The sequence below is a fragment of the Scyliorhinus canicula genome, chromosome 4, assembly GCF_902713615.1.
Source record: "Scyliorhinus canicula chromosome 4, sScyCan1.1, whole genome shotgun sequence".
NCBI lineage: Eukaryota > Metazoa > Chordata > Chondrichthyes > Carcharhiniformes > Scyliorhinidae > Scyliorhinus > Scyliorhinus canicula.
The window spans coordinates 94,967,421-94,993,011 of record NC_052149.1 but is presented as its reverse complement, the minus strand read 5'-3'; the positions used below and the strand labels follow the sequence as shown (position 1 = coordinate 94,993,011).

Genomic DNA, 25,591 nt, shown 5'->3' with positions numbered 1-25,591 from the left:
TCATCCATATGTTTGGAATGGTATTTACTTTACATATTCGTACAATCTGAAGCATATCGGCGTGTTTCATGAGTTCCCGGTTTCAGTGTCACTGCTTATATGCATTCATTTACAAATGACCATGGAATTCAATACCTAGCAAAATCTTGTGAATCTCTACAAGGTAACAAGGAAATGTGAAGAATGAATAAACTTATATACTCGTATGAACTCTAGCAACTATTTATAGAATTACATGGTCAGATGTTATGGAATGGTATTGCATTGCTGCTGATGTGGGTGGTGAATGATTTGACGTAATGTTAAGAGAAAATCCATGCTTTCCCCCAATTGTATGCGTCTCGATAACTAATCCATTATTAGTTTATTTTTCTGTTTCACATAATAATGCCTGGGAAGTACCTAGATTAAGGGTGTGATTCAGTAGACTTGAAACTAAGTCCGCTTTTGGGCACATTTGGTGGGATGTTTTTCGAGGGCTGCAGTGCCAAGACTAACCCTGCTATTCAATGGCACTTTGCTGGGCCTCAGGGAGGTTCTGCCTGCCGAGGCCACACCTTAGTCGACTTCCTGCACTGGCGAGTTGAGCAGGACCAGCTTCTTGCAGATCAGGGCGCTGTTTTGCCTGGCAGCCCCGATCTCTTTACCCTGGCGGTGCCACCTGGGCACACTGGCATGGCCAAGGTGCTAGGCTGGCACTGCCAGGGTGGCAGTGCCGAGGTGCATTGTTGCCAAGGGTGGTGCCAGCCCAAACAGCCCTGTTCCTGACCAGCCGGGGGTCTCTTAATAGCCTGCGAGACCCCCACCGCTCCCCCAAGGATCACACCTGGTCCACATTTGTGGAAACCAGTAATAAACAGTGCCCGATGGAGTTTTTTAAAAAATTCATTTTTTGAGATTTGGGCTTCATGGATAGGCCAATATGTGTTGCCCATCTCTAATTGCCCTTGATACGGTGGTGGTGAGCTGGCTTCTTGAACCACTGCAGTCCATGTGGTATAGGTACACTGACTGTCGTGTTAGGATGGAATTTCCAGGATTTTGGCCCAGCGACAGTGAAGGAAAGGCGAAATATTTCCAAGTCAAGATGGTGAAGTAGAAGTAGAACAGTACAGCACAGAACAGGCCCTTCGGCCCTCAATGTTGTGCCGAACAATGATCACCCTACTCAAACCCACGTATCCACCCTATACCCGTAACCCAACAACCCCCCCCCCCCCCCCCAGCCGGGAATCGAACCTGGGACCCTGGAGCTGTGAAGCATTTATGCTAACCACCATGCTACCGTGTTGCCCCCCTCCAAGTGAGTGACTTGGAACAGAACATCCAGGTGGTGGTGATCCCATGTATCTGCTGTCCTTGTCCTTCTGAACGGTAGTGGCCGTGGGTTTGGAAGGTACTGCCTCAGGAGCCTTGGTGAGTTCCTGGAATGCATCTCGTAGGTGGTGCATACTGCTGCTACTGTCCATTGGTGGCGGACGGAGTGACTGTTTGTGGAAGGGGTGCCAGTCAAGCGAGCTGCTTTGTCCTAGATGGTGTTGTGCTTCTGAGTGTTTCTGGAGCTGCACTCATCCTGGCAAGTGGGGACTCTTTGGGGACTCGGGAGGTGAGTTACGCGTCACAGGATTCCTTACCTCTGACCTGCTTGTGTAGCCACAGTATTTATATGGCTAGTCCAGTTCAGTTTCTGGTAAAGGGTAACCCCCAGGATGTTGATAGTGGGGGGATTCTGTTTTGGTAATGCCGTTGAATGTCGAGGGGCGATGGTTTGATTTGCCTGGCACTTGTGCAGCATGAATGTTGCTTGCCACTTGTCAGTCCAAGGCTGGATAGTGTCCAGGTTTGGCTGCATTTGCATGTGCACTGCTTCAGTACCTGAGGAATTGCGAATCGTGCTGAACATTGCACAATCACCAGTGAACATCGCCACATCGAATCTTCTGTTGGAAGGAAGATCATTGATGAAGCAGCTGAAGATGGTTCGGCCGAGGATACTACCCTGCAGAACATCTGAAGTGATGTCTCGGGACTGAGATGACTGACCTCCAACCACCACAACCGTCTTCCTTTGTACTAGGTGTGATTCTAACCAGTGGAGAGTTTTCCCCCTGATTCCCATTGACTCTAGTTTTGCTTGGGCACCTTGCTGCCATACTCGATCAAGTGCTGCCTTGATGTAAAGGGCATTCGCTCTCACCTCACCCCAGGAGTTCAGCTCTTTTGTCCATATTTGAACCAAGGCTGGAATGCGGTCAGGAGCTGAGTGCCCTGGCGAATCCTAAACTGAATGTTAATGAGCAGGTTATTGCTGAGCAAGTGCCGCTTGATAGCACTGTTGATGACTCCTTCCATCACTTTGCTGATGAAGGAGAGTAGACTGATCGGGCGGTAATTGGCTAGGTTGGATTTGTCCTATTTTTTTTTTGTGTACAGGCCATACCTGCGCAGTTTTCCACATTGCCGTGTGGATGTCAGTGTTGTAGCTGTACTGGAACAGTTTGGCTAGGGGCACAGCAGGTTTTGGAGCACAAGTCTTCAGTACTATTGCCGGAATATTGTCAGGACCCATAGCCTTTGCATATCCATTGCTGTTCTTGATATTAGGTGATGTGAATCTAATTGGCTGAAGACTGGCATCTGTGATGCGGGGGCCTCCGGAGGAGATCGACATGGATTATCCACTCGGCACTTCTGTTTGAAGATTCTTGCAAATGCTTCAGCCCTGTCTTTTGCACTGATGGGCTGGCCACTCCATCATTGAGAATGGGGGTATTTGTGGAGCCTCCTCCTCCAATGAGTTGTTTAATTGTCCACCACCATTCATGGATATGGCAGGACTACAGAGCTTATGTCTGATCCATTGGTTGTGGGATTGCTTAGCTCTGATTATAACTTGCTGCTTATGTTGTTTGGCATGCAAGTAATCCTGTGTGTAGCTTCACCAGGTTGACGTCTCATTTTTCGGTATGCCTGGTGCTGCTCTTGGCATGCCCCATTGCACTCCATTGAGCTAGGGTTGATCCCCTGGCTTGGTAATGGGAGAGTGGGAGATATGCCAGACCATGAGGTTACAGATTATGACTTAGTACAATTCTGCTGCTGCTGATGACCCACAGCGCCTCATGGATGCCCAGTCTTGAGTTGCTAGATCTGTTCTGAATCTATCCAATTTAGCATGATGGTAGCGCCACATAACGTAATGGATGGTATCCTCAATTTGAAGATGGGTCTCAGTTTCTACGAGGACTGTGCGGTGGTCACCCCTACCAATACTATAATGGCTAGTGTGACGAATGGAGGATTTTAGGAATATTGGCTTCTAAATATTGGGACAAGTTAAGGATTAAAAGCCTGGGATTATACTATGTTTGACTGCAGTGGTCATATTTAAAAATGACTTTATTTTAATTCCAGGAAACAGCAGGTGAAATTGACCAAAGGAATGTTTTTGGGGAAGTCCCTGTGCAGTTAATGTGTTTTTTCAGCCTGTAGAGATAATTTGTTTTTCAACTTGGGGAGATAAGGTCATTGCTGGGTGGATCCCAGGAATGCAGAGAGGCAGTTGAGTTTTGGGAGAAAGAGGAGCTGAATTCAGATTTGCCTGACTCCGAGGCCACAATTCTCTCACAGTAGGATAGTTATAAAAGAGTAATAACATGAAAAGCAGAGCAGTTTTATCTGGGGACCAGGAAGAAGCTAAAACATACCAGGTGAACCATCTTTTTGAAGATATTCAGCCAGAGTCTGCCAAGAGCCAAATCTGTTTCATAAAGCAAGTATTACTCTATGCCCTGCTAATTTTAAGATAGATTGAGAGCTGCATGTTACTTTTGTTGTGTAATGGGAAATTGAGTAGTAGTGTTAAGGGGTTATTGTGAGCTGTCCTTTTCAGGTGTGAAGTTAAAAGGTTTAATATTGTATTAATAATAAAGTTTTGTTTTAGAAATTGCAAGGCCCTATTTTTTTCCACGCAATCACTCTGAATTGAATCATTCTTTCCGCACAGTCTTACAAATAAACTAAATTATTGAGCTTTCGGTCCAATCCTAGTCACTGGGTCTCATCTAGGATTGTAATGTCAGATGGCATCTGCGACAGGCAGGTTTGTGAGGATGAGGGCTAATATGTTTTTCCTTCTGGTTTGTTCCCTTACCACCTGTCACAGACCCAGTCTAGCAGATATGTCCTTCAGGGCTCGGTCAGTCGTGGTGCCACACTTGGCGATGGACATTGTACTTCAGTCTGTGCCCTTGCCATCCTCAATGTCTCCTCCAAGTTGTGTTAACATGGAAGAGTGCTGATTCATCAGTTGAGGGTGGAAGGTATATGGTAATTAACAGGAGGTTTCCATGACCATGTTTGACCAGAAGCCATGAGATTTCATGAGGTGAGGGATGACGTTGAGGATTCACAGCGCATCTCCCTCCTGACTGTATACCACTGTGCCACCACCGCTGCTCGGAAGATCCTGCTGGTGAGAGAGGACATACCCAGGGTTGGTGATAGTGGTGTCTGGGATGTTATCTGTAAGCTATGATCCGTGAATATGACATGTCAGGCTGTTGCTTGACTAGTCTGTGAGACAGCTCCCCCAATTTTGGCACAAGCCCCCAGATGTTAGTAAGGAGGACTTTGCAGGATCAACCAGGGCTGGGTGTACCATTGTCGTTTCCAGTGCCCAAGTCGATGCGATGTGTTCGTTTTGACCTTTGTGGTTTGATACAACTGAGTCGCTTGCAAGGCCATTTCAGAAGACATTTAAGAGTCAACCACTTTGCTCTGGGTCTGCAATCTCACAACGGCCAGACTGGGTAAGGATTGCAGATTTCCTTCCCTGAAGGGCATGTAGTGAACCAGATGGGTTTGTACAACAACCGACAATGGTTTCATGGTCATTCAACTTTTAATTCACCTGTCGTGGCGGGATTTGAACCTGGCCACCCAGAGTATTACCCTGGGTGTCTGGATCACAAGTTCAGTAAAGAACCACCACGCCACTGCTTCTCCTCTTGCAGGCATGGCCATCGACTATCAGGCGCTGGGTGAAAGCGGCATCCAGGTATTTAAATAAGCCTAATGGTAGGGCGGAGAGAGTTGAGCAACTTGGAATCGGTCCAGCGTGGTTCCCGATTTCGGGCTGTTGCAGGATTCGCCCATTGCGTCCTGTTCCGCGCCAGGCGCAAAGCGATATCTGAATTGCCCCCAACATCTCTGGCCTGAGCTAAGTTATCTGATCTCAGCTTGGGCAGCAGTTTGGGTGCTATTTAATTTGCCACTGGAACTAGACTTAGCATCATAAATTAATTGTCCTCCAGGAATAAGGCAAGAAAATGTAGGAATAAGAAGACAAATTATTTTGTGGGATTTTAAAGGACCAATTTTATTCCTTGGTAAACTGCAAAACTATTGCCTCGTTTGTTAGATTATAAGTGAGACAGAACCGAGTAAGTTTCTGTTTAATTCAGAACTAAAAGAATATTTAAGAAAGCAGGCTTTTCATTTTGCCGACATTGGGAAGCCAAAGTAATTTTTTTTAAATTTGAATGTCCAGACTTGTAAGACCTTATTATATTGTTTATGGAATATTTCCAATTGTAATGAAGTGTGAATACTTCATATTTATGTCCATATATTTTGTTCCCTTGCAGATATCAAACCCGCCAATGTGTTCATTACAGCAACTGGGGTAGTAAAGTTGGGAGACCTTGGATTGGGCAGATTCTTCAGTTCTAAAACGACAGCAGCACATTCTTTAGGTGAGCAACCCTGCACAACACGAATCCATCTAATTACAGAAGCGGGATGCATTTCATTAAGAGTGTGACCAAAACCATATGTCTGTTGTAAACATGCAAGCAGCAACGGCATGCTCCCTAACCAATATTGGGTGTATCTATTTCCTTGTGCAGTTAGGGGGTTTCCTGTTTCTTTGACCTTTGCCATAACACAGGGTATGTCTGGAAGTAACAAGTCCAATTTTGCTACTGATACAGAACTCTGATTACACAACAGTGTAATAAAGACCAAAGAGTTTATGATGAATGGACTGCTTCAAGGCAACATGCTGAGCTGACCCATTGATCCTTTCAAGGGTTTATAATGCAGAAAACCTTGAACAATCAGACAGCTACTTTTTTTATTGTTACATTGCTACCTTATTTTTAAAATTGTGTTGGCAAAAGCATAGCTTAACTAATTGTTTTGGATTTTCTTCTAAACTAATATTTGAACAAAGTAATTGACTGCAGATTTAAAGAAAGGTCACCTTTTAGCAACCTTAATTGAAATGGGATCTGAGCTGAGTATGATATTCATTTACTTAGACCAGTTGGGAACACAAATATAATTTAAGAGAAGCTGACATAATTTCAGAGGAATTTCTCATCATCACAGTCCGAAATGATCAATGCGTTATCCTGACACTATGATCCCTTGTTCTTAGAAAACATCCTCTTAATGGCAATCCTGTCATGTCCCTTCGCAATCTTTGATGTTGTGATGAGATCACCTCTCGTTTTTCTAAATTGCAAAGCGTATAGGCCAAATTTACTGAGTTTCTCATCATGGGAAAAAATCCATCAAACTTTTGTTCTACCCTCTCTAAAGTAAAAATGTCCACTCCTAAATATGGAGAGCAAAACTGCATACACTATTCCTTACCCAAGCCCTACACAATTTCTCACATTTCCTACATTACAACAGTAATTACATATCAACAGTGTCCCATTCACTGTCAAGTACTTTGAGATGCCCAATGGGGCTTGGAAAATGCCGCATAAATGTAAGTTGTTTCTTTCTGTCTCTGAGCTCTCTGTTACACCGTTGACTTTTGAGCCTGAAGGTTAGTTGGAACCAAGCAACATGATTGTGCCTGTCTTCTGTCTTGTTTTTCTTCTGGATTCTGCAACACTTTGTGCCTTTGATTTCTTTATGCCCATACTTCTTATCAATCAGTGACGAGAGTACCAGTTCAGGAAATGGGCATGATGCAATGCAGCGTTACTATTATTTTAATTTAGGTTTTATAAGATCAGCATTTTTAATCTACCTCAAGATGTATATACTGTTATTTCCAGCTCCCTCAGCCCATTAATGCACACAACCATGAAAAATTGATACCCAGAGTTCATCATAAGACCATAAGATATAGGAGCAGAATTCGTCCACTCGGCCCATCGAGTCCGCCTGACATTCAATCGTGGCTGATATTTTTCTCATCCACTTTCTCCTGCCTTCTCCCCATAACCCCCGATTCCCTTATTGATCAAGAACCTATCTATCTCTGTCTGCAAGACACTCGGTGATTTGGCCTCCACAGCCTTCTGCGGCAAAGTTCCACAGGTTCACCACCCTCTGACTGAAGAAATTCCTCCTCATCTTTGTTTTGAAGGATCACCCTTTTAGTCTAAGATTGTGTCCTCGGTTCTAGTTTTTCCAACAAGTGGTTAACATCCTCTCCCCGTCCACTCTATCCAGGCCTCGCAGTATCCTGTAAGTTTCAATAAGATCCCCCCTCATCCTTCTAAACTCTAATGAGTACAGACCCAGAGTTCTCAAACCGTCCTCATACGACAAGCTCTTCACTCCAGGGATCATTCTTGTGAACCTCCTCTGGACCCTTTCCAAGGCCAGCACATCCTTCCTTAGATATGGGGCCCAATATTGCTCACAATACTCCAAATGGGGTCTGACCAAATTCTTATACAGCCTCAGAAGTACTTCCCTGATCTTGTATTCGAGGTTCACGTTCATCATCTCTGGAGTCTGAGGTAAAATTATGCCACGATAAACGTGGTTACTTTTATCATCATTTCTGCATCTATGAATTATGATAAAAGGTAAGAAGTCTGAGGCACAGAGCATCTGAAGCCAGAAGGAAGGTAAAACCTGTTCTCTTGAAGTACATGCAGGTGCTGTGGGTTGTAGGAAATGGATTCAAACTAGCCACTAGGTTCGGGACTGCTGCTTTGGATTTTGTGCTACTGCCTTCTCCATGGCCTGACAAGCCACTACTAGCTTCTTGCATTGGACAGGAGCACAACTGAACCATGAAAGCTTTGCTCATAAAATAGAATTTGTTTCTTATTGGTTCAGTATTCAATGAACCAGATAACTTTTCTTGGGGATCAAATTTGTGCACAATATCTTATCTTGCCTTGCACAAATGTTTTCGCTTTTATTAATCTAGTAGCTGTTCCACTATCTGGATGTTTGCAACCACTGTCCAATTTTACTGCCAATGTCAACAATTAGTACTAGATGCTGAATTAGCCCTCTCTTGAGCTCAGCACATAACCACGCGCTGAGTCAAGGTCAAATTTATGACAGTGTCATAATGCTTTCCGACCGACTAGGACTTTAGATTTTTCTTGAGATAATAATTCTAAAAGTGCTACACACTGGGAGGGCATTATACTGCTGAAATCAAACCACACTATGATTCAGCACAGGTTTTGAGGAATGCTAGACTTGGTGTCTAGCACTGGACGTCATGCTGTATCATTATAGCACTCTGGAAAATAATGGTAAGATAGTTTAAAGCACTACTGAAATAAATCATTTCTCAAGTCGTAACCTGAAGCAATGAGAAAAATTGAAATCCACAATCTTAGTGCCAATCAAATTCATGGTAGCGTGGTGGTTCTTTTCCTAGTTTGAAATTAGATTATCCTTAGCACAGACATCAGAACTAACGTAGGATTGAAGGGTTTGATTATGAAATGTTAAATGACAGCTGATCTTAGTTTATGAATGATAAAAAAACTTGGTATTTGAGCATGCAGAGAGTCATTGCTGAACATGCCTGAACAACAAGGTTAAAATTCAACAGCCCTTGGTTTTAGAGGTCTGAGATCTAAAAATTTGTATTACATGCAAATAGAGCAGATTTTAAAAGCCTTCTATTTACATTTGTAGCTTTGGTATAGCATAATATTTATGTGTTGTATTATAGTCTTAGTAATAACTATCTATTGTGTGATCTATTGGGAACATCTAAATAAACATGTCTGAGAGTTAATTTGTCCTCGCCTACATGACTTGATGCTTTTTAGATTCGGTACAACAGAAACAATTCTTTGCCTTGTGAGAATTCTGTCTCTGGCTTTAGTTTCTATGTAAAAATTTCTGAATTTCCTAGGATTTGGTGTTCGTCATGACCAGGTTTTTACATTTTATAGGAGACTATTCTCCATCACCAGCAGCAAGTCTTTTCCTCCATAACAATTTTGCTTCTTGTGAGGTGTGTGAGCAATTCTAGGAAAATTAGAAGCACCAAAGAATCAGGTAGCTTCTAGAAAGGAACACAAATTGAGATACAACAGTAGTTCAGTGCCACAACATCCTGATTTTTACACTGGTTTCCTTCAAGTGGTTCAGTTGTAAACTATTCAACTAGTTCCCTTCTCTAACACCTTATGTCATCCTCAAAATCACCGCCTCCACCAGTCCGAGGTGAAGAAGTTTCTTTGAGAGTACGTATAGAATCAGAATTTATTGGGGCAAGATATCTCGAAGACTTGGAGCATCATTTGAAATTAATGGTAAAATCTCTGCGTCTCAATGACAAGGATCGGACAATAATTTTTGGATTATTCTGGACATTGATGGGTATTGACTCTTTTCAACATGACAAATCATCAAAATATTAATTCACTCAAATGATGCATGTGAATTTAGAGCCAAAAACCACTGTGGAATATTATTCTGTGTAAAACGTAGGGGCACAATACAACACACACAATACAACCCTCAATAGTGTGACATCATAGAACAGAGAACAGTACAGTACAGGCCCTTTGGCCCACAATGTTGTGCCGGCCACTTATCCTAATCTAAGATCACCTAACTTACATCCCTTCAATTTACTGCTGTCCATGTGCCTGTCCAAGAGTCGCTTGAATGTCCCTAATGACTCAGACTCCACCACCCCACCTGTCAGTGCATTCCATGCACCCACCACTCTCTGTGTAAAGAACCGACCTCTGACATCTCCCCTATACATTCCTCCAATTACCTTAAAATTATGTTCTCACTTCCGGTGGCAGCCATGGAGGAGTAGGTCGCACATTTGATAGCTCCTGCCTGTGACGGACCTTTGGACCTTTTGAACCCGTTTTTTTCCGGACTTTATTGGATGAGTCGGTGGGGAGTGAGACGGTGAGGAGAAATCCCCCTCCAATGTATGGAGAATTAGAATAGAAGTAGCCGTGTAAGAAGACAAAGTTCTACAAGAAAGACGCGAGCAGAGCTGGCAATGTGGGAAAGTATGGCGGAGAAGCAGGGCCGTGGGGAGACGGCACAGTGGTTGACGGAGCAGCAGGTGAAGTTTTTTTGAAGCTTGCTTCACCAAGCTTAAGAAGGACACCCTAGACCTGATCAAGGCTTCGATTGATCAGGTTGTGCAGAATCAAGAAATGCACGGACGTGCGATCTAGGACGTGGAGAAAAAGGTGTCTGAGCACGAAGAACACCTAACCATGCTGGAGACCAAGGTGGAGATGATGAATGACCGCCAGAAAAGAATGCAGGAAAGCTGGAGGACTTGTAGAACAGGTCCAGGAGGCAGAACCTGAGAATCATCGGCCTCCCTGAGGGCAGTGAGGGATCGGATGCGAGGGCCTATATGACGAACATGCTGGAGAAGTTGATGGGGGCTGAGGCGTTCCCTCGGCCCCTGGAAGTAGATAGAGCGCACAGAGCCCTTGCGAAGAAGCCCCGAGCGAACGAGCCGCCAAGGGCAATGGTGTTGCGTATGCACCGATTCCTGGACAAGGAACATGTTCTGTGGTGGGCCAAGAAAGAACGGAGCAGCAGGTGGGAGAATTGTGAGCTGCGCATTTATCAAGACCTGGGCGTGGATTTGGCCAAGAGGCGAGCCGGGTTTAATGGGGCAAAATTGGCCTTCTTTAAGAAGGGGGTGAAGTTTGGGATTTTGTACCCAGGATCAGGACTTTTACTTTGAAACATCGGACGATGCATTGACTTTCATCAGGGAAAAAAGACTGGATGTGAACTAAAGACACCGAATCCTTGGGGAGAGTACAGCAATGGTGATTTGTTGACGATCACTTTTGTGCTGTTTTGAATAAGTAGTGTTATGTGTAATAAGGGGCTGTTGCGATGGCTGAAGTTAACTTTGTATTACTGGGAGCTGGGTGGAGGGGGGTGTGGGAAGTTCTGTGGTTGTTTTTCCACTGTTTTTTCTGCTGTTTGTTTACTGGGGAATGTGATGCTTTGAATATGTGTGTTCAAGTGGGGGTAGAGGTGAGAGAACACCTCTGTTTGGTGCCATGGGTGGAACTATCAGGTCAGCGAGGTCAGCTGACGCATGGAAGCACAGTGGGGTGCGAGCTGGTGATAAACTTGAGCTTGATATGGGGGGTTGGGCGTCTAGTGCTATTACCAGCGGGGAGGGGGGAGCTGCTTTGCTGACAGTGGAGGAACTGTTACAAGGGGACAAATGGGAGGTCGGAGACAGAGGATGCCCGAGAGGGACTCGAGGAGGCCGGGGATGGGAGCCGGAGGCTGGCCTAAAAAGGGTGATGGCTAGTCGGTGGGGGGGGGCGTGCAGGTACATAATGGTGAGCGGGAAGCTGGAGGGGGTGCGGGTGGTACTCCTGAATGTATATGCTCCGACTTCGGACGACGTGGGTGGGTGATAGGTCAGATCCCAGACTTAGAGTCACATAACCTGATCATGGGAGGGGACTTCAATACATTCATTGATCCAGCATTGGACCGGTCAAAATCCAGGACAGGGCGGGTTCCAGCCGCAGCAAAGGAATTAAAGGGTTTTATGGAACAGATGGGGGAAGTAGGAAGTAGACCCATGGAGGGTTGCACGTCCAAGGGTGAAAAAGTTTTATTTTTTCTCAAGTCCACAAGGTGTACTCAGGTCGACTTTTTTGTTCTGAGCAGGGCTCTAACACCGGGGGGGGTGGTGGATACTGAGAACTCGGCAATCGCAGTTTCGGATCATGCCCCACATTGGGTGGATCTATGGGTTAGCTATGAGAGAGGACAACGCCTGCTATGGAGGCTGGATGTGGGGTTGTTAGCAGATGCAGCGGTCTGTGGGTGGGTGAACAGGTCCATCCAGAACTACCTGGAACCAAATGATACGGGGGAGGTCTCTGCAACAACGGCCTGGGAAGCTTTGAAGGCAGTGGTCAGAGGGGAATTAATCTCAATACGGCCCCACAGAGAAACGGTGGAACGGGCTGAGAGGGATAGGTTAGTTGAGGAGATACTCCAGGTGGACAGGAGACACTCGAAGGCCCCGGACGCTGGGCTACTGAGGGAGCGGCGGAGATTACAGGTGGAGTTTGGGCTGTTGACTACAGGGAAGGCGGTGGAACAGCTGAGGAAGGCAAGAGGGGCGATCTATGAATATGGGAAAAGGCAAGCAGAATGTTAGCGCACCAGCTCAGAAAAAGGCTTGTTCTGAGGCTTTTAAATGTTATTATGATGTCCTGAGAAGGAGAGGAGATGGAAGTGGTGGTCACGATGGATGCGAAGAAGGCTTTTGATTGGTGGAGTGGGATTACCTGTGGGAGGTGCTCGGAAGGTTTGGGTTTGGTGAGGGCTTCATTGACTGAGTGCGGTTGCTCTATCAGTCACCAGTAGCGAGTGTGCATACGAACCGGTTGAGGTCGGGGTATTTTAAACTACACTGAGGGACGAGACATGTAAAGACACAAATTTGGGAGCACTGATAACGGCACTGCTTCCTACCTCGCCGGCCCAATACTCCACCAGTCCAGTAGTGGTGGCGGCTCTGAGAATCTGGGGGCAGTGGAGGAGATATAAGAGAGTGTAGGGAGCATCGGTTTGGACTCCGATTTATAATAACCATCGGTTTGTACCAGGCAGGCTGGATGGTGGGTTCCGGAGATGGCAAAGGGAAGGAATTAAGACGATGGGGGATCTGTTTGTGGACGATAGCTTCCCCAGCTTGAAAGCCTTGCATGATACATTTGAACTGCCAGCAGGGAATTGGTTTAGGTATCTGCAGGTACGAAACTTCTTGAGAAGGCAGGTTCTGGCCTTACTGCTGCTGCCACCATGGGGGATACAGGACAGAGTGGTCTCCAGTGCATGGGTGGGAGAGGGGAAGGTATCAGAAATCTACCAGGAACTTTTGGAATCGGAGGAAACTCCGGTGGAGGAGCTCATGGGCAAGTGGGAAGACAAGCTAGGGGGAGGGATAGAGTCGGGTCTGTGGGCAGATGCCCGAAGCAGGGTACATACATCCTCATCATGTGCCAGGCTTAGCCTGATGCAGTTCAAGGTAGTCCACTGGGCACACATGACGGTGGCCCAGATGAGCAAGTTTTTTTGGGTAGAGGACAGGTGTGCAAGGAGTGCGGGAAGCCCAGCAAATCATGTTCACCTGTTTTTGGGCATGCCCAAAGCTTTGAGGGTTTTAGCATGGTTTTGCTAGGGCAACGTCCACGGTACTCAAAACACAGGTGGTGCCAAGTCTAGAGGTGGCGATCTTGAGTGTCGGAAGAGCCGGGAGTCCTCTTCATCTGCCAAAAGTCCTATATCCAACCTTCAGTGCTGGCACTGGTTACTGTCTTTACTAACATGCAGGTCAACCCAGTGCGGAGCATGGTCTGAGATTGTAATCGTCGAGTACCCCGTGTCCACCAGCCAGCCAACAAGGCCCTGCTCAAAATAAAGAAATCAATCCAGGAATACACTTGATGCACGTGTGAGTAGAAGGAGAACTGCTTCACCCTCGGCTGCCCAAATCTCCATGGATCCACCTCCCCCATCAGCTCCATGAACCCTCTTTGTTCCTTTGCCATTGCTGGCATCCTGCCCGTTTTCGAGCTTGACCGGTCCAAGCCAAGGTCCATAACTGTGTTGAAGTCCCCTCCCATGATCAACCTGTGCGAGCTCAGGTCCTGTATCTTCCCCAGCATCCTCTTTATGAACTCCACATCATCCCAATTTGACGCATACACATTTACTAATACCACCTGCACCCCCTCCAGTTTCCCACTGACCATAATGTACCGACCCCCCACATCCAAAACTATTCTACACGCCACAAACACCACCCACTTATTGATCAGGATTGCGACCCCACTAGTCATTGAATCTAGTCCCGAGTGAAAGACCTGACTGACCCAGCCTTCCTCAGTCTAACCTGGTTCGTTACTCTCCTGCAACATTACCACGTCCTCCTTCAATCCCCTAAGATGCGTGAACCCACGTGCCCTTTTGACTGGTCCATTTAACCCATGAACATTCCAGGTGATCAACCTAGTTGGGGGGCTCATTGCCCCCGCTGATCAGCCATCCCTTTTTTAGGCTTGCCTCCAGCCTGTGCTCCGCGCCTCCACTGGTCCATCCCCAGACAGCCCCCGCCCCCAACCTCCTCTCTGTCCCTCAGCCCAAGTCCCTCCCTCGTCAGCAGAACATTCTTCTTTCTCCCCCCCCCCCCCCCCCCCCCCCCAAGTAACAACACCCTGTAACCCAACACCTTTACTAAACCAAACATATGCACACCCCCACTGCGCCCAGCTAGCTTGGTGTCCCCCATCCCCGGCGCCAGATGGTCTCCCACCTATTGTATCCTCCCCAACCCACCTCCCCCCCCACCCCCGCTCATACAAACAAACTCCAACATCAAACAATCCCCACAATTGCCCAACATGAAAAACACTAAGTTCAAAACAAGCACACCTCCATCCCCCAACAGTGCAAATTAAAACCTTAAACTCACTCAGCTCTACCGCTGGTTCCAAATCAATGCAAACGGCATCATAAACATCTTCCATGAAATGCAAAACGAGAAACTTTACAAAAATAGGGAAACAAAAAGAAAGAACAAAAATATGAACGTTGCAGCCAAGTTCAAAAGTTCTGAATCTATCACCAGCCTTTTCTTTTTCACAAAGTCCAACGCGTCCTCAGGCAACTCGAAGTAGAAGTGCTGATCCTTATGCATGACCCAGAGACGGGCTGGGTACAACAATCCAAACTTCACCTTTTTCTTAAAAAGGATCGACCTGATCTGGTTGAAGCATGCTCTCCTCCTGGCCACCTCTATACTCAGGTCCTGGTAAACCTCCAGGATTCTACAGTAGTCCCCCGTTATACCGCGCTCCGCAATACCGCGGTTCGCGATATACGGCGGGGGGGGCTTATGGACCCCAACTGTCAGCTTCCCTCTCCGGATCAAAGTGAGCCGGCCGCTGAAATTGACACTGCCGACTGATTGGAGGGAGATTCAGTGAGAGAGGAGCAGCGTTCCTGGTAAGTTTCTGTGGGTTTCCTAATATGAACTAAGGGAACTAGGTGGTGGGTTATGCAGATTCTATTCATATAGTTTCAAGGACCAGGAGAAATTGATGCTGTCAGTTTATTATAGCAATCAAACCTGCAGCCACTGCTGCATATTGCCTCTGCAACTTTTTTTTTGGACCGGAAGCATTGGATAAAACCTTCGATCAGAGTTCTGATAAGAACTTACTTTAGTTGACTGCAGAATTATTACATTATGCTACCATAAGTTAAATATAATAATTCAATGCTTCCGGTCCAAAAAAAAGGTTGCAGAGCCAAAAAACCCCCATCGTGGATATCCGCGGCTCGGATGCAACGCGGGTGGCTGTCTTGGACCCCAACACCCGCGTTATAACGGGGGACTACTGTATTGTCCCATTTACAGCTCCGTATCTGCTTGACCCACTGTAGAATGCGCTCCTTATCCGAGAACCTGTGGAATCTCACCACCATTGCCCTCGGTGGGGGGGTCTCCCATTTGCGGCTTCCTCACGAGTGCTCTCTGAGCCCTATCCACCTCCAAGGGCCGGGAGAATGCCCCATCCCCCAGCAGCTGCACAAACATGTCTGTGTTGTGTGCCCCAGCGCCCGTTCCTTCGGACCCCTCTGGGAGCCCGACGATTCTTAGGTTCTGCCGCCGGGACCTATTTTCTGGATCCTCCACCTTCTCCAGGAGCTTCTTCTGCTGGTGCCTCAGGATCCCCACCTCCAGCTCCACCGCAGTCTGATGTTCCTCCTGCTCAGCCAGCGCCTTCTCCACCTTCTGGATCGCACCATCCTGGGTGTCCAATCTAAGCTCCAACCGCTCAATCGACTTTTATCGGGTCCCAGCAGTCCCATTTCTGCGTAGTAAAGCCTTTCTGAATTACTTCCATCAGCTGCTCCATAGACTGCTGGGTTGACATGCCAGAGGTCTGAACCTCCGCCATGCTGTCTTCTGTTGCAGCGACAGCCCAAGCCTTCTCTATTTTTTTGTTTCTGCCCTTACAAACACTTCTAGTCTTTCTCTCCATGCACCAAAGTGGGAATTCAGTGAACAATTGCCCCTAACATCCACCTTACAATTCAAGTCCGGTCGAAAAACAGGGGAAAGGTCCAAAAGTCCGACCAGAGTGGGAGCCACCAAATGTGCGACTTCCTCCTTCATAGTCGCCACTGGAAGTCACCATATGGCTTCTGAACAATCCGATCAACCTGGGTGGCAACTTTGAGGGATCTATGTATGTGGACCCCAAGATCCCTCTGTTCCTCCATACTACCATGAATCCTGCCTTTAACCCTGTATTCGGCATTCAAATTCAACCTTCCAAAGTGAATCACTTCACATTTACTAGGTCGAACTCCATCTGCCACTTCACAGCCCAGCTCTGCATCCTGTTAATGTCCTGTTGTAACCTGCAAAAGCCCTCAACGCTATCTACAACTCCACCAACCAATCGGCAAACTTACTAACCCACCCTTTCACTTATTCATCCAAGTCATTTATAAAAACCACAAAGAACAGAGGTGCCAGAACAGATCCCTGCGGGACACCACTGGTCACTGACCTCCAGGCAGAATATTTTCCATCCACTACCACTCGCTGTCTTCTTTCGACCAGCCAATTCTGTATCCAGACAGTCAAATTTCCCTGTATCCCATGCCCGCTGACTTTCAGAATGAGCCTACCATGGAGGACCTTATCAAATGCCTTACTGAAAACCATATACACCACATCCACTGCCCTACCTTCATCAATGTGTCTCGTCACATCCTCAAAGAATTCAGTGAGGCTTGTGAGGCATGACCTGCCCCTCACAAAGCCATGCTGACTTTCTTTAATCAAACTATTTTTTTCTAAATAATCATAAATCCTGGGCTGGATTCCCCGCCCCACCATGCCACATTTCTGCCCTGACCCGCCTGCGGGATTCTCCGTTACGCCAGCCGGTCAATGGGGTTTCCCATTGTGGGGAAGCCCCACGCAGTCGGGAAATCCCCGGGCACCGGCAAAGTGGAGAATCCCGCCAGCAGAGAATCCCGCCCCCTATCTCTCAGAATCCTTTCCAGTATTTTGCTCACCACAGACGTAAGATTGACTGGTCTGTAATTCCCAGGGATTTCCCTATTCTCTTTCTTGAACTGGGGAACAACATTCGCCTCCCTCCAATCATCCAGTACTACTCCAGTGGAAAGTGAGGGTGCAAAGATCATCGCCAATGGCGCAGCAGTCTCCTCCCTCACTTCCTGCAGTAACCTTGGGTATATCCAGGGGACTTATCTATCCTGATGCTTTTCAAAACTTCTAGCATATCCTCCTCCTTAATATCAACCTGTTTGAGCCTATTAACCTGGTTCAGACTGTTCGCACGAGCAACAAGGTCCTCTCTAGTGAATACTGAAGCAAAGTATGCATTTAAGGCCTCGCCTGTGCCCTCAGACTTGAGGCACAAGTTCTCTCCATTATCCCTGATCGGCCCTACTCTCACCCTGATTGTCCTCCTATTTCTCACATAAGTGTAGAACGCCTTGGGGTTTTTCCTAATCCTTCCCACCAGGACTTTTTCATGGCCTCTTCTAACTCTCCTAAGTCCATTTTGAGTTACTTCCTGACTACCTTGTAACCCTCTAGAGCTGTGCCAGATCCTTGCTTCCTCAACTTTACATAAGCTTCCTTCTTCCTCTTGACTAGAAGCTACACTTCTCTTGTCATCCAAGCCTCCTTCACCTTACCATTCCTTCCTTGTCTCAGTGGGAGAAAACTATGCAGCATTCGCAGCAAGTGCTCCTTAAACAACCCACACATTACTGTTGTGCATTTCCTTGAAAACATCTGTTCCCAATTTATGCTCCTCAGCTCCTGTCTAATAGCAGTATAATTTCCCCTCTCCCAATTAAATAGCTTCCCATACTGTCTGTTCCTATCCCTCTCCATGACTATGGTAAATTTCAAGGAGTTGTGGTCACTGTCACCGAAATGCTCTCCCACCGAGACATCTAACATCTGGCCTGGTTCATTGCCAAGTACCAAATCCAATATGGCTCCCCCTGGGTCGGCCTATCTACATATTGAGTCAGGAATCCTTATTGGACACATGTGACAAAATCTGCTCCATCTAAACCATTTGCACTAAGGAAGTTCCAGTCACTATTAGGGAAGTTGAAGTCACCCATGACAACAAGTCTGTTACTTCTGCACCTTTCCAAGATCTGTTGCCCAATCTGTTCCTCAATCTCTCTGCCTCCATCTCTCTGCTGCTATTGGGGGATCTGTAGAAAGCTCCCACTAAAGTGACTGCTCCTTTCTTGTTTCTTACTTCCACCCAAACTGACTCAGTAGACAAACCCTCCTCAACTACCTCCTTTTCTGCAGCTGTGATGCACTCTCTAATTAACAGTGCCACATCTCCTCCTCTTTTTCCGGTCTCCCTATTCTTCTTAAAACATCGAAACCCCGGAACATCAAACGACCATTCCTGCCCCTGTGAAATCCATGTCTCCGTAATGGCCACAATATCGTAGTTCCAAGTACTGATCCATGCTCTTAAGTTCACCTCCCTTATTCCTGACACTCCTTGCATTGAAACAGACACACCTTAACCCATCCCATTGAGTGCAACTTTGCCCTATCAATTGTCTATCCTTCCTTACAGACTCGCTGCATACGATTTCTGCCCGTTCAACAGCTACCCTATCCTCTGATCCGTAGCTCTGGTTCCCATCCCCCTGCCAAACTAATTTAAGCCCTCCCGAAGAGTTCTAGCAAACCTCCCGCACATGCGATTGGTGCACCTCCAGTTAAGATGCAACCCGCCTCTCATGTTCAGGTCCCACCTTCCCCACAAGGCATCCCAATGATCTACATATCTGAAACCCTCCCTCCTGCACCAGCCCTGCAGCCAAGTGTTCAGCAGCACTTGCTCTCTGTTCCTTGCCTCACTAATACGTGTCACTGGTAGCAATCCTGAGATTACTACTCTGCTCGTCCTTCTCTTGAGCTTGCAACCTAACTCCCTAAAATCACTTTTTAGATTCTCATCCCTTTTCTTAACTATGTCATTGGTGCCAATGTGCACCACGACTTCTGGTTGCTGTCCCTCCCCCTTAAGAATCCTGTAGACTCGATCCGAGACAACCCTGACCTTTGCACCCAGGAGGCAACATACCTTCCGGGAGTCTCGTTCTCAACCACCGAATCTCCTATCCGTTCCCCTAACCATTGAGTCTCCCATCACTATCGCTTTTCTATTCTCCCCCACTTCCATTTGAGCCACAGAGCCAGGCTTAGTGCCAGAGACCTGGCTGCTATGGCCTTCCCCTGGTAGGTGTCCCTGTTTCCCCCCCCCCCCCCCCCCCAAAACAGCATTGATAAAGTTTGATTAAGTTTCCCATAGCAGGTTGATGGAAAAAGTGAAGTCGTATGGGGCTCAGGGTATACTAGCTAGATGGATAAAGAACTGGCTGGGCAACAGGACACAGAGAGTAGTGGTGGAAGGGAGTGTCTCAAAATGGAGAAAGGTGACTAGTGGTGTTCCACAGGGATCTGTGCTTGGACCAGTGTTGTTTGTGTTATACGTAAATGATCTGGACGAAGGTATAGGTGGTCTGATTAGCAAGTTTGCAGATGATACTAAGATTGGTGGAGTTGCAGATAGCGAGGAGGACTGTCAGAGAATATAGCAAAATATAGATAAATTGGAGATTTGGGCAGAGAAATGGCAGATGGAGTTCAAACCAGGCAAATGTGAGGTGATGCATTTTGGAAGATCTAATTCAAGAGCGGACTATATGGTCAATGGAAGAGTCCTGGGGAAAATTGATGTACAGAGATCTGGGAGTTCAGGTCCATTGTACCCTGAAGGTGGCAACGCAGGTCGATAGAGTGGTCAAGAAGACAAACAGCATGCTTGCCTTCATCAGACGGGGTATTGAGTACAAGAGTCGGCAGGTCATGTTACAGTTGTATAGGACTTTGGTTAGGCCACATTTGGAATACTGTGTGCAGTTCTGGTCGCCACATTACCAAAAGGATGTGGGTGCTTTAGAGAGGGTGCAGAGGAGTTCACCAGGATGTTGCCTGGTATGGAGGGTGCTAGCTATGAAGAACGGTTGAGTAGATTAGGATTGTTTTCGTTGGAAAGACGGAGGTTGAGGGGGGACCTGATTGAGGTCTACAAAATTATGAGAGGTATGGATAGGATGGATAGCAACAAGCTTTTTCCAAGAGTGGGGGTGTCGATTACAAGGGGGCCACGATTTCAAGGTGAGAAGGGGAAAGTTTAAGGGAGATGTATGTGGAAAGTTTTTTATGCAGAGTGTGGTGGTTGTCTGGAACACTTTGCCAGCGGAGGTGGTAGAGGCAGACACGATAGCATCATTTAAGATGCATCTAGACAGATATATGAACGGGCGGGGAACAGAGTGAAGTAGATCCTTGGAAAATAGGCGACGGGTTTAGATAAAGGATCTGGATTGCTGCAGGCTGGGAGGGCTGAAGGGCCTGTTCTTGTGCTGTAATTTTCTTTGTTTTTGTTCTAAAACTGTATACTTGTCTTGTTTTGAAGGACCAGCCACAGGGGACCCTTGCACTGTCTGCCTGTTCCCTTTCCTTCCCCTGACTGTCACCCAGCTACTCTTGTCCTGAACCTTGGGTGTGGTTTACCTCCCTGTAACTCATCTCTATCACCCCCTCTGCTTCCCGGATGATCTGAAGTTGCTCCAGATCCAATTCCCTAATGTGGTCTGCGAGGAGCTGGAGTTCGGTGCACTTCCCGCAGGTGTCGTCAGTGGGGACACTAGCGATATCCCTTACCTCTCACATCCTGCAAGAGGAGAATGCAACTGCCTTAACTTCCATCCCCTCTGATCTGAATTCCCAAATAGATTCAAAAGGAAGAAAAAAAGCATCGGTTAAGCCCTTAAAGAAATACTGCTGCTACTCTCTCAAGTGAACCCTCTAAAATTGGTGGACAATAAGCCACACTTGGTACAGAGAACTAAATTTGTAGGTGTAAAATAAAGTAACAGCAAAAGACTGCGGATTCTGGGGATCAGAAATAAAAACAGAAAAAGCTTGAGAAACTTAGCAGGTCTGGTAGCATCTGTGGAGAGGAAAACCAAGTTCATGTTTTGAGTCCAATGTGGCTCCTCTTCGAAGAAGTGTCATATTGGACTTGAAACATCAACTCTGTTTGTCTGTCCACAAAAGCTGCCAGACCTGCTGAGCTTTTCCAGCATTCTCTGTTTCGTTTTTAAAAATAAGTTATCCTGGGAGTAAAATAAAATTACAATCTTAAAACAAAAACAGTGATATGCCCCAAACTTAGCAAGTCCATTTCATTTTTCTCATCAGTCTTTTAAAAATCTTAACAGGTAATCATCATCATCTTTATTAGTGTCAGAAGTAGGCTGACATTAAAACTGCAATGAAGTTACTGTGAAAAGCCCCCAGTCGTCACATTCCGCCGTCTGTTCGGGTACACTGAGGGAGAATTCAGAATGTCCAAATCACCTAAAATGCGTCTTTCGGGATTTGTGGGAGAAAACTGGAGAATCCGGAGGAAACCCACACGGGGAGAATGTGCAGACTTCACAAAAGTGACCCAAGCTGGAAATCGATCCCGGATCCCTGGCGCAACAATGCTAACCTGCCGCCTTAGGCATCTGACATTTATTGTAAAGGTTCCTGCTAGGAGACAAAACATTTTACATTCTATATCCATTATTTTAGGATTTAAATTGGTGCACTACTTTTAGATTTTGACACCCCACCTCCATTTAATTTCAATGGTCTTCCTGGCCTCGGTGAGTTGCTGTCACTAACAGTCATGCACTTAACTTAATTTACCTTTGTGGAAGATGTTAAATTACCTGAGCAGTGTTTAGGTACTTTGAGGTTTCCTGACTTCCCAAATTATTCACAAGTTATTTTCTCCTACATCATTAAATTTGTCTCATCTTCGAACAACCCAGATGTAAATAAACTACTCGTCAATGCTACAAGTTCAATATTTGGCTTCTGGTTTGTATCTCTCGAAACAGCTCTTCTAAATTTCAAATTTAAAACTCACTGCATGGGGAAACACAGCAAATTCATTACAATCAATACAGAAATATGTTTGTGATCTGTACGTTTACGCACTGTCTGAAAAGTGGCTCTTCATTGCAAATTTTATTTGACAGCTGTCTTTTATCAAGATTTGTTGTTTACATGTTCTGATGTCTTTCAGAACTCCATATTTTTTTTGTGTTTTGTATTGTTAGAATTTGCTATCTAGAAGCCCATAAGTGAGTTAGGTGTCAAGTTCTTTAGTTGTGGACATATTCTATGGACAAATTTATCAGATGGTGGGAGAATCTGACATAACTATTTAAATATATCCACAACTTCAGAGCAAGAGCCCATTCTATTTCCGGGGAACGGTACTGTTTTAATATTTAGATAATTAGGGGCTGGTTTAGCTCACTGAGCTAAATCGCTGGCTTTGAAAGCAGACCAAGCAGGCCAGCAGCACGGTTCGATTCCCGTACCAGCCTCCCCGGACAGGTGCCGGAATGTGGCGACTAGGGGCTTTTCACAGTAACTTCATTGAAGCCTACTCGTGACAATAAGCGATTTTCATTTCATTTCATTTCATTTTGTCATTGGTATAACTTTATTCGATTATGGTCAGAATCTAACTTCAACATTTGCTTGTGTTCTGAAATTGTACTTCAATCCTAGAATTGCTGGCAAATGTTTGATGCTTCCTGTGATTCAGTTTCTGATTTGCAGTAGATCAGCTTGACTGTCAGTACCTTTCTGAAGCTACTTTTGTGCACGTTGAAATGTTTTCCCTGCCCCCTGAAGATTTTCCTGTGGATTCTCCACATCCACAAGCTTGCATGTTATTCACTGCCAATTGTTAGTGTCATATTTTATGGTAACAAGAGGTGATTACTGTTGACCCTTTGCTGCTCAAATGGGCTAAATGTATCTTTGTGCGTAATAATTGCTTAAATGTGGCTTTGTACATTTATCCTATACTTAAATTTTATTGTTGTTGGTGCCTCCAAATCATTATGATTTAAAACTGGTGGAAGTCCGTAATTTTTAAAGCAAACCAGAACTGCATTACTGTCACAGAGACTATTCATTTATTTTACTCAAGTTGATTGGTTCTGTATATAGCTGTAGGGATTGACTTGTCAAAGTCCTTTCTCAAGAATAGTGCAACTAGATAGGTTTAGGTTTGTGTTCTGAGCAGAAATATTGTTGTGTTTGTTAAAGCTCCGAGTGGCTTCTGGACAGGAGCTAAATCAGCATGAGTGACTCTCATTTACATTTTGAATGGAACTCTGAAAGTAATACCAGTGAAGAGAATTTGGTTATTAGGATTTACTTTATACAGTTGTTGAGAAAGCATATGGAATGTATTCATTGGCAGAGGTATAGAACATAGAAGGATATAATGTTGGAATTGTATAAAACACTGGTGAGGTCACTACTGGAATATTGTGTGCATCTCTGGTCACCACATCACAAGAAGGACATTATTGCTCTGAAGAGAGTGCAGAGGAGGTTTATAAGAATGTTGCCAGCGCTAGAAAAGTGTAGCTACGAGGAGAGATTGGATAGGTTAGAGTTATTTTCCTTGGAACAAAGAAGGCGGAGGGGTGACTTAATTGAGGTTTACAAAATTGAGGGGAAGAGGTAGGGTGGACAGGATAAAATAGATTCCCTATATGGAAAATTCGAGAACCAGGGGACATAGATTCAAGCTAAGTGGCAGGAGGTGTTGAGGGGACATGAGAAAGAACTTTTTTATGCAGAGGGTAGTGGGAATCTGGAATTTGCTGCCCGAGTTTGTGGTGGAGGCAGAGACCCTAAACTCTTTTTTGAAAAAGAAAGTACCCGGATCTGCATCTTAAGTGCTCTAAGCTACAGGGCTATGGACCAGGTGCAGGAAGGTAGGTTTAGAAAGGGCATCTGGGTATCCTCAGGCTGGCATGGACAAGTTGGGCCAAATAGCCGCCTCCTAATCTATAAAGTAGTATCAATATGCTCAGAACTAGCAATATGGTTACTTTCTTGGTTGAACTAATGTCTTTTTGCCTTGTGATGACAAGCACTGGGTTCTTCTTTGAGGGGAGGTGTGGCCACAGTGATAAGGTCACTAGACTAGTAATGCAGAGCTCAAACTGATGCTCTGGGGATGCTGATTCAAATCCCACCAAGACTGGCAATCTTATTTTATGCTGCAAAATCTTATGAAGCAGATTTGTCTCGTGGGGGAGAAAAAACTTTACACCATTGAAACCTATAATAGGAAAAGTGCTCCCATCTGTCACCTCACGCCCGTCTACCTCCTCGCTCCCGTCCGCTGTCACTGCCACCTCGCTCCCGTCCACTGCTGCCTCGCTCCCGTCCGCTGCGACCGCCGCCTCGCTCCCATCCGCTGCGACCGCCGCCTCGCTCCCATCCGCTGCGACCGCCGCCTCGCTCCCATCCGCTGCGACCGCCGCCTCGCTCCCGTTCACTGCTACTGCTGCCACGCTCCTGTCTGCAGCCACCGCCGCCTCGCTCCCGTTCAATGCCACTGCCGCCTCACTGCCACCGCCGCCTTGCTCCCAACCGCTGCGACCGCCGCCTCGCTCCCAACCGCTGCGACCGCCGCCTCGCTCCCATCCGCTGCGACCGCCGCCTCGCTCCCATCCGCTGCGACCGCCGCCTCGCTCCCATCCGCTGCGACCGCCGCCTCGCTCCCATCCGCTGCGACCGCCGCCTCGCTCCCATCCGCTGCGACCGCCGCCTCGCTCCCGTTCACTGCTACTGCTGCCACGCTCCTGTCTGCAGCCACCGCCGCCTCGCTCCCGTTCAATGCCACTGCCGCCTCACTGCCACCGCCGCCTTGCTCCCAACCGCTGCGACCGCCGCCTCGCTCCCAAGCGCTGCGACCGCCGCCTCGCTCCCATCCGCTGCGACCGCCGCCTCGCTCCCATCCGCTGCGACCGCCGCCTCGCTCCCATCCGCTGCCACTGCCGCCTCGCTCCCATCCGCTGCGACCGCCGCCTCGCTCCCGTTCACTGCTACTGCTACCACGCTCCTGTCTGCAGCCACCGCCGCCTCGCTCCCGTTCAATGCCACTGCCGCCTCACTGCCACCGCCGCCTCGCTCCCATCCGCTGCGACCGCCGCCTCGCTCCCGTTCACTGCTACTGCTGCCACGCTCCTGTCTGCAGCCACCGCCGCCTCGCTCCCGTTCAATGCCACTGCCGCCTCACTGCCACCGCCGCCTCGCTCCCATCCGCTGCGACCGCCGCCTCGCTCCCGT

At 46.8% G+C, this 25,591-nt stretch overlaps 1 protein-coding gene across 2 annotated transcripts in view; it reads left to right on the top strand.

Annotated features, from left to right (window-relative positions):
- nek7 (NIMA-related kinase 7) overlaps positions 1 to 25,591 on the top strand; it is a 265,715-nt gene that overhangs the window by 199,854 nt on the left and 40,270 nt on the right. For both annotated transcript variants that reach the window (XM_038794849.1, XM_038794850.1), the window contains exon 8: positions 5,649 to 5,756. In XM_038794849.1, the coding sequence (XP_038650777.1) occupies positions 5,649 to 5,756 (108 nt within the window). The remainder of the gene's footprint in view (positions 1 to 5,648; positions 5,757 to 25,591) is intronic.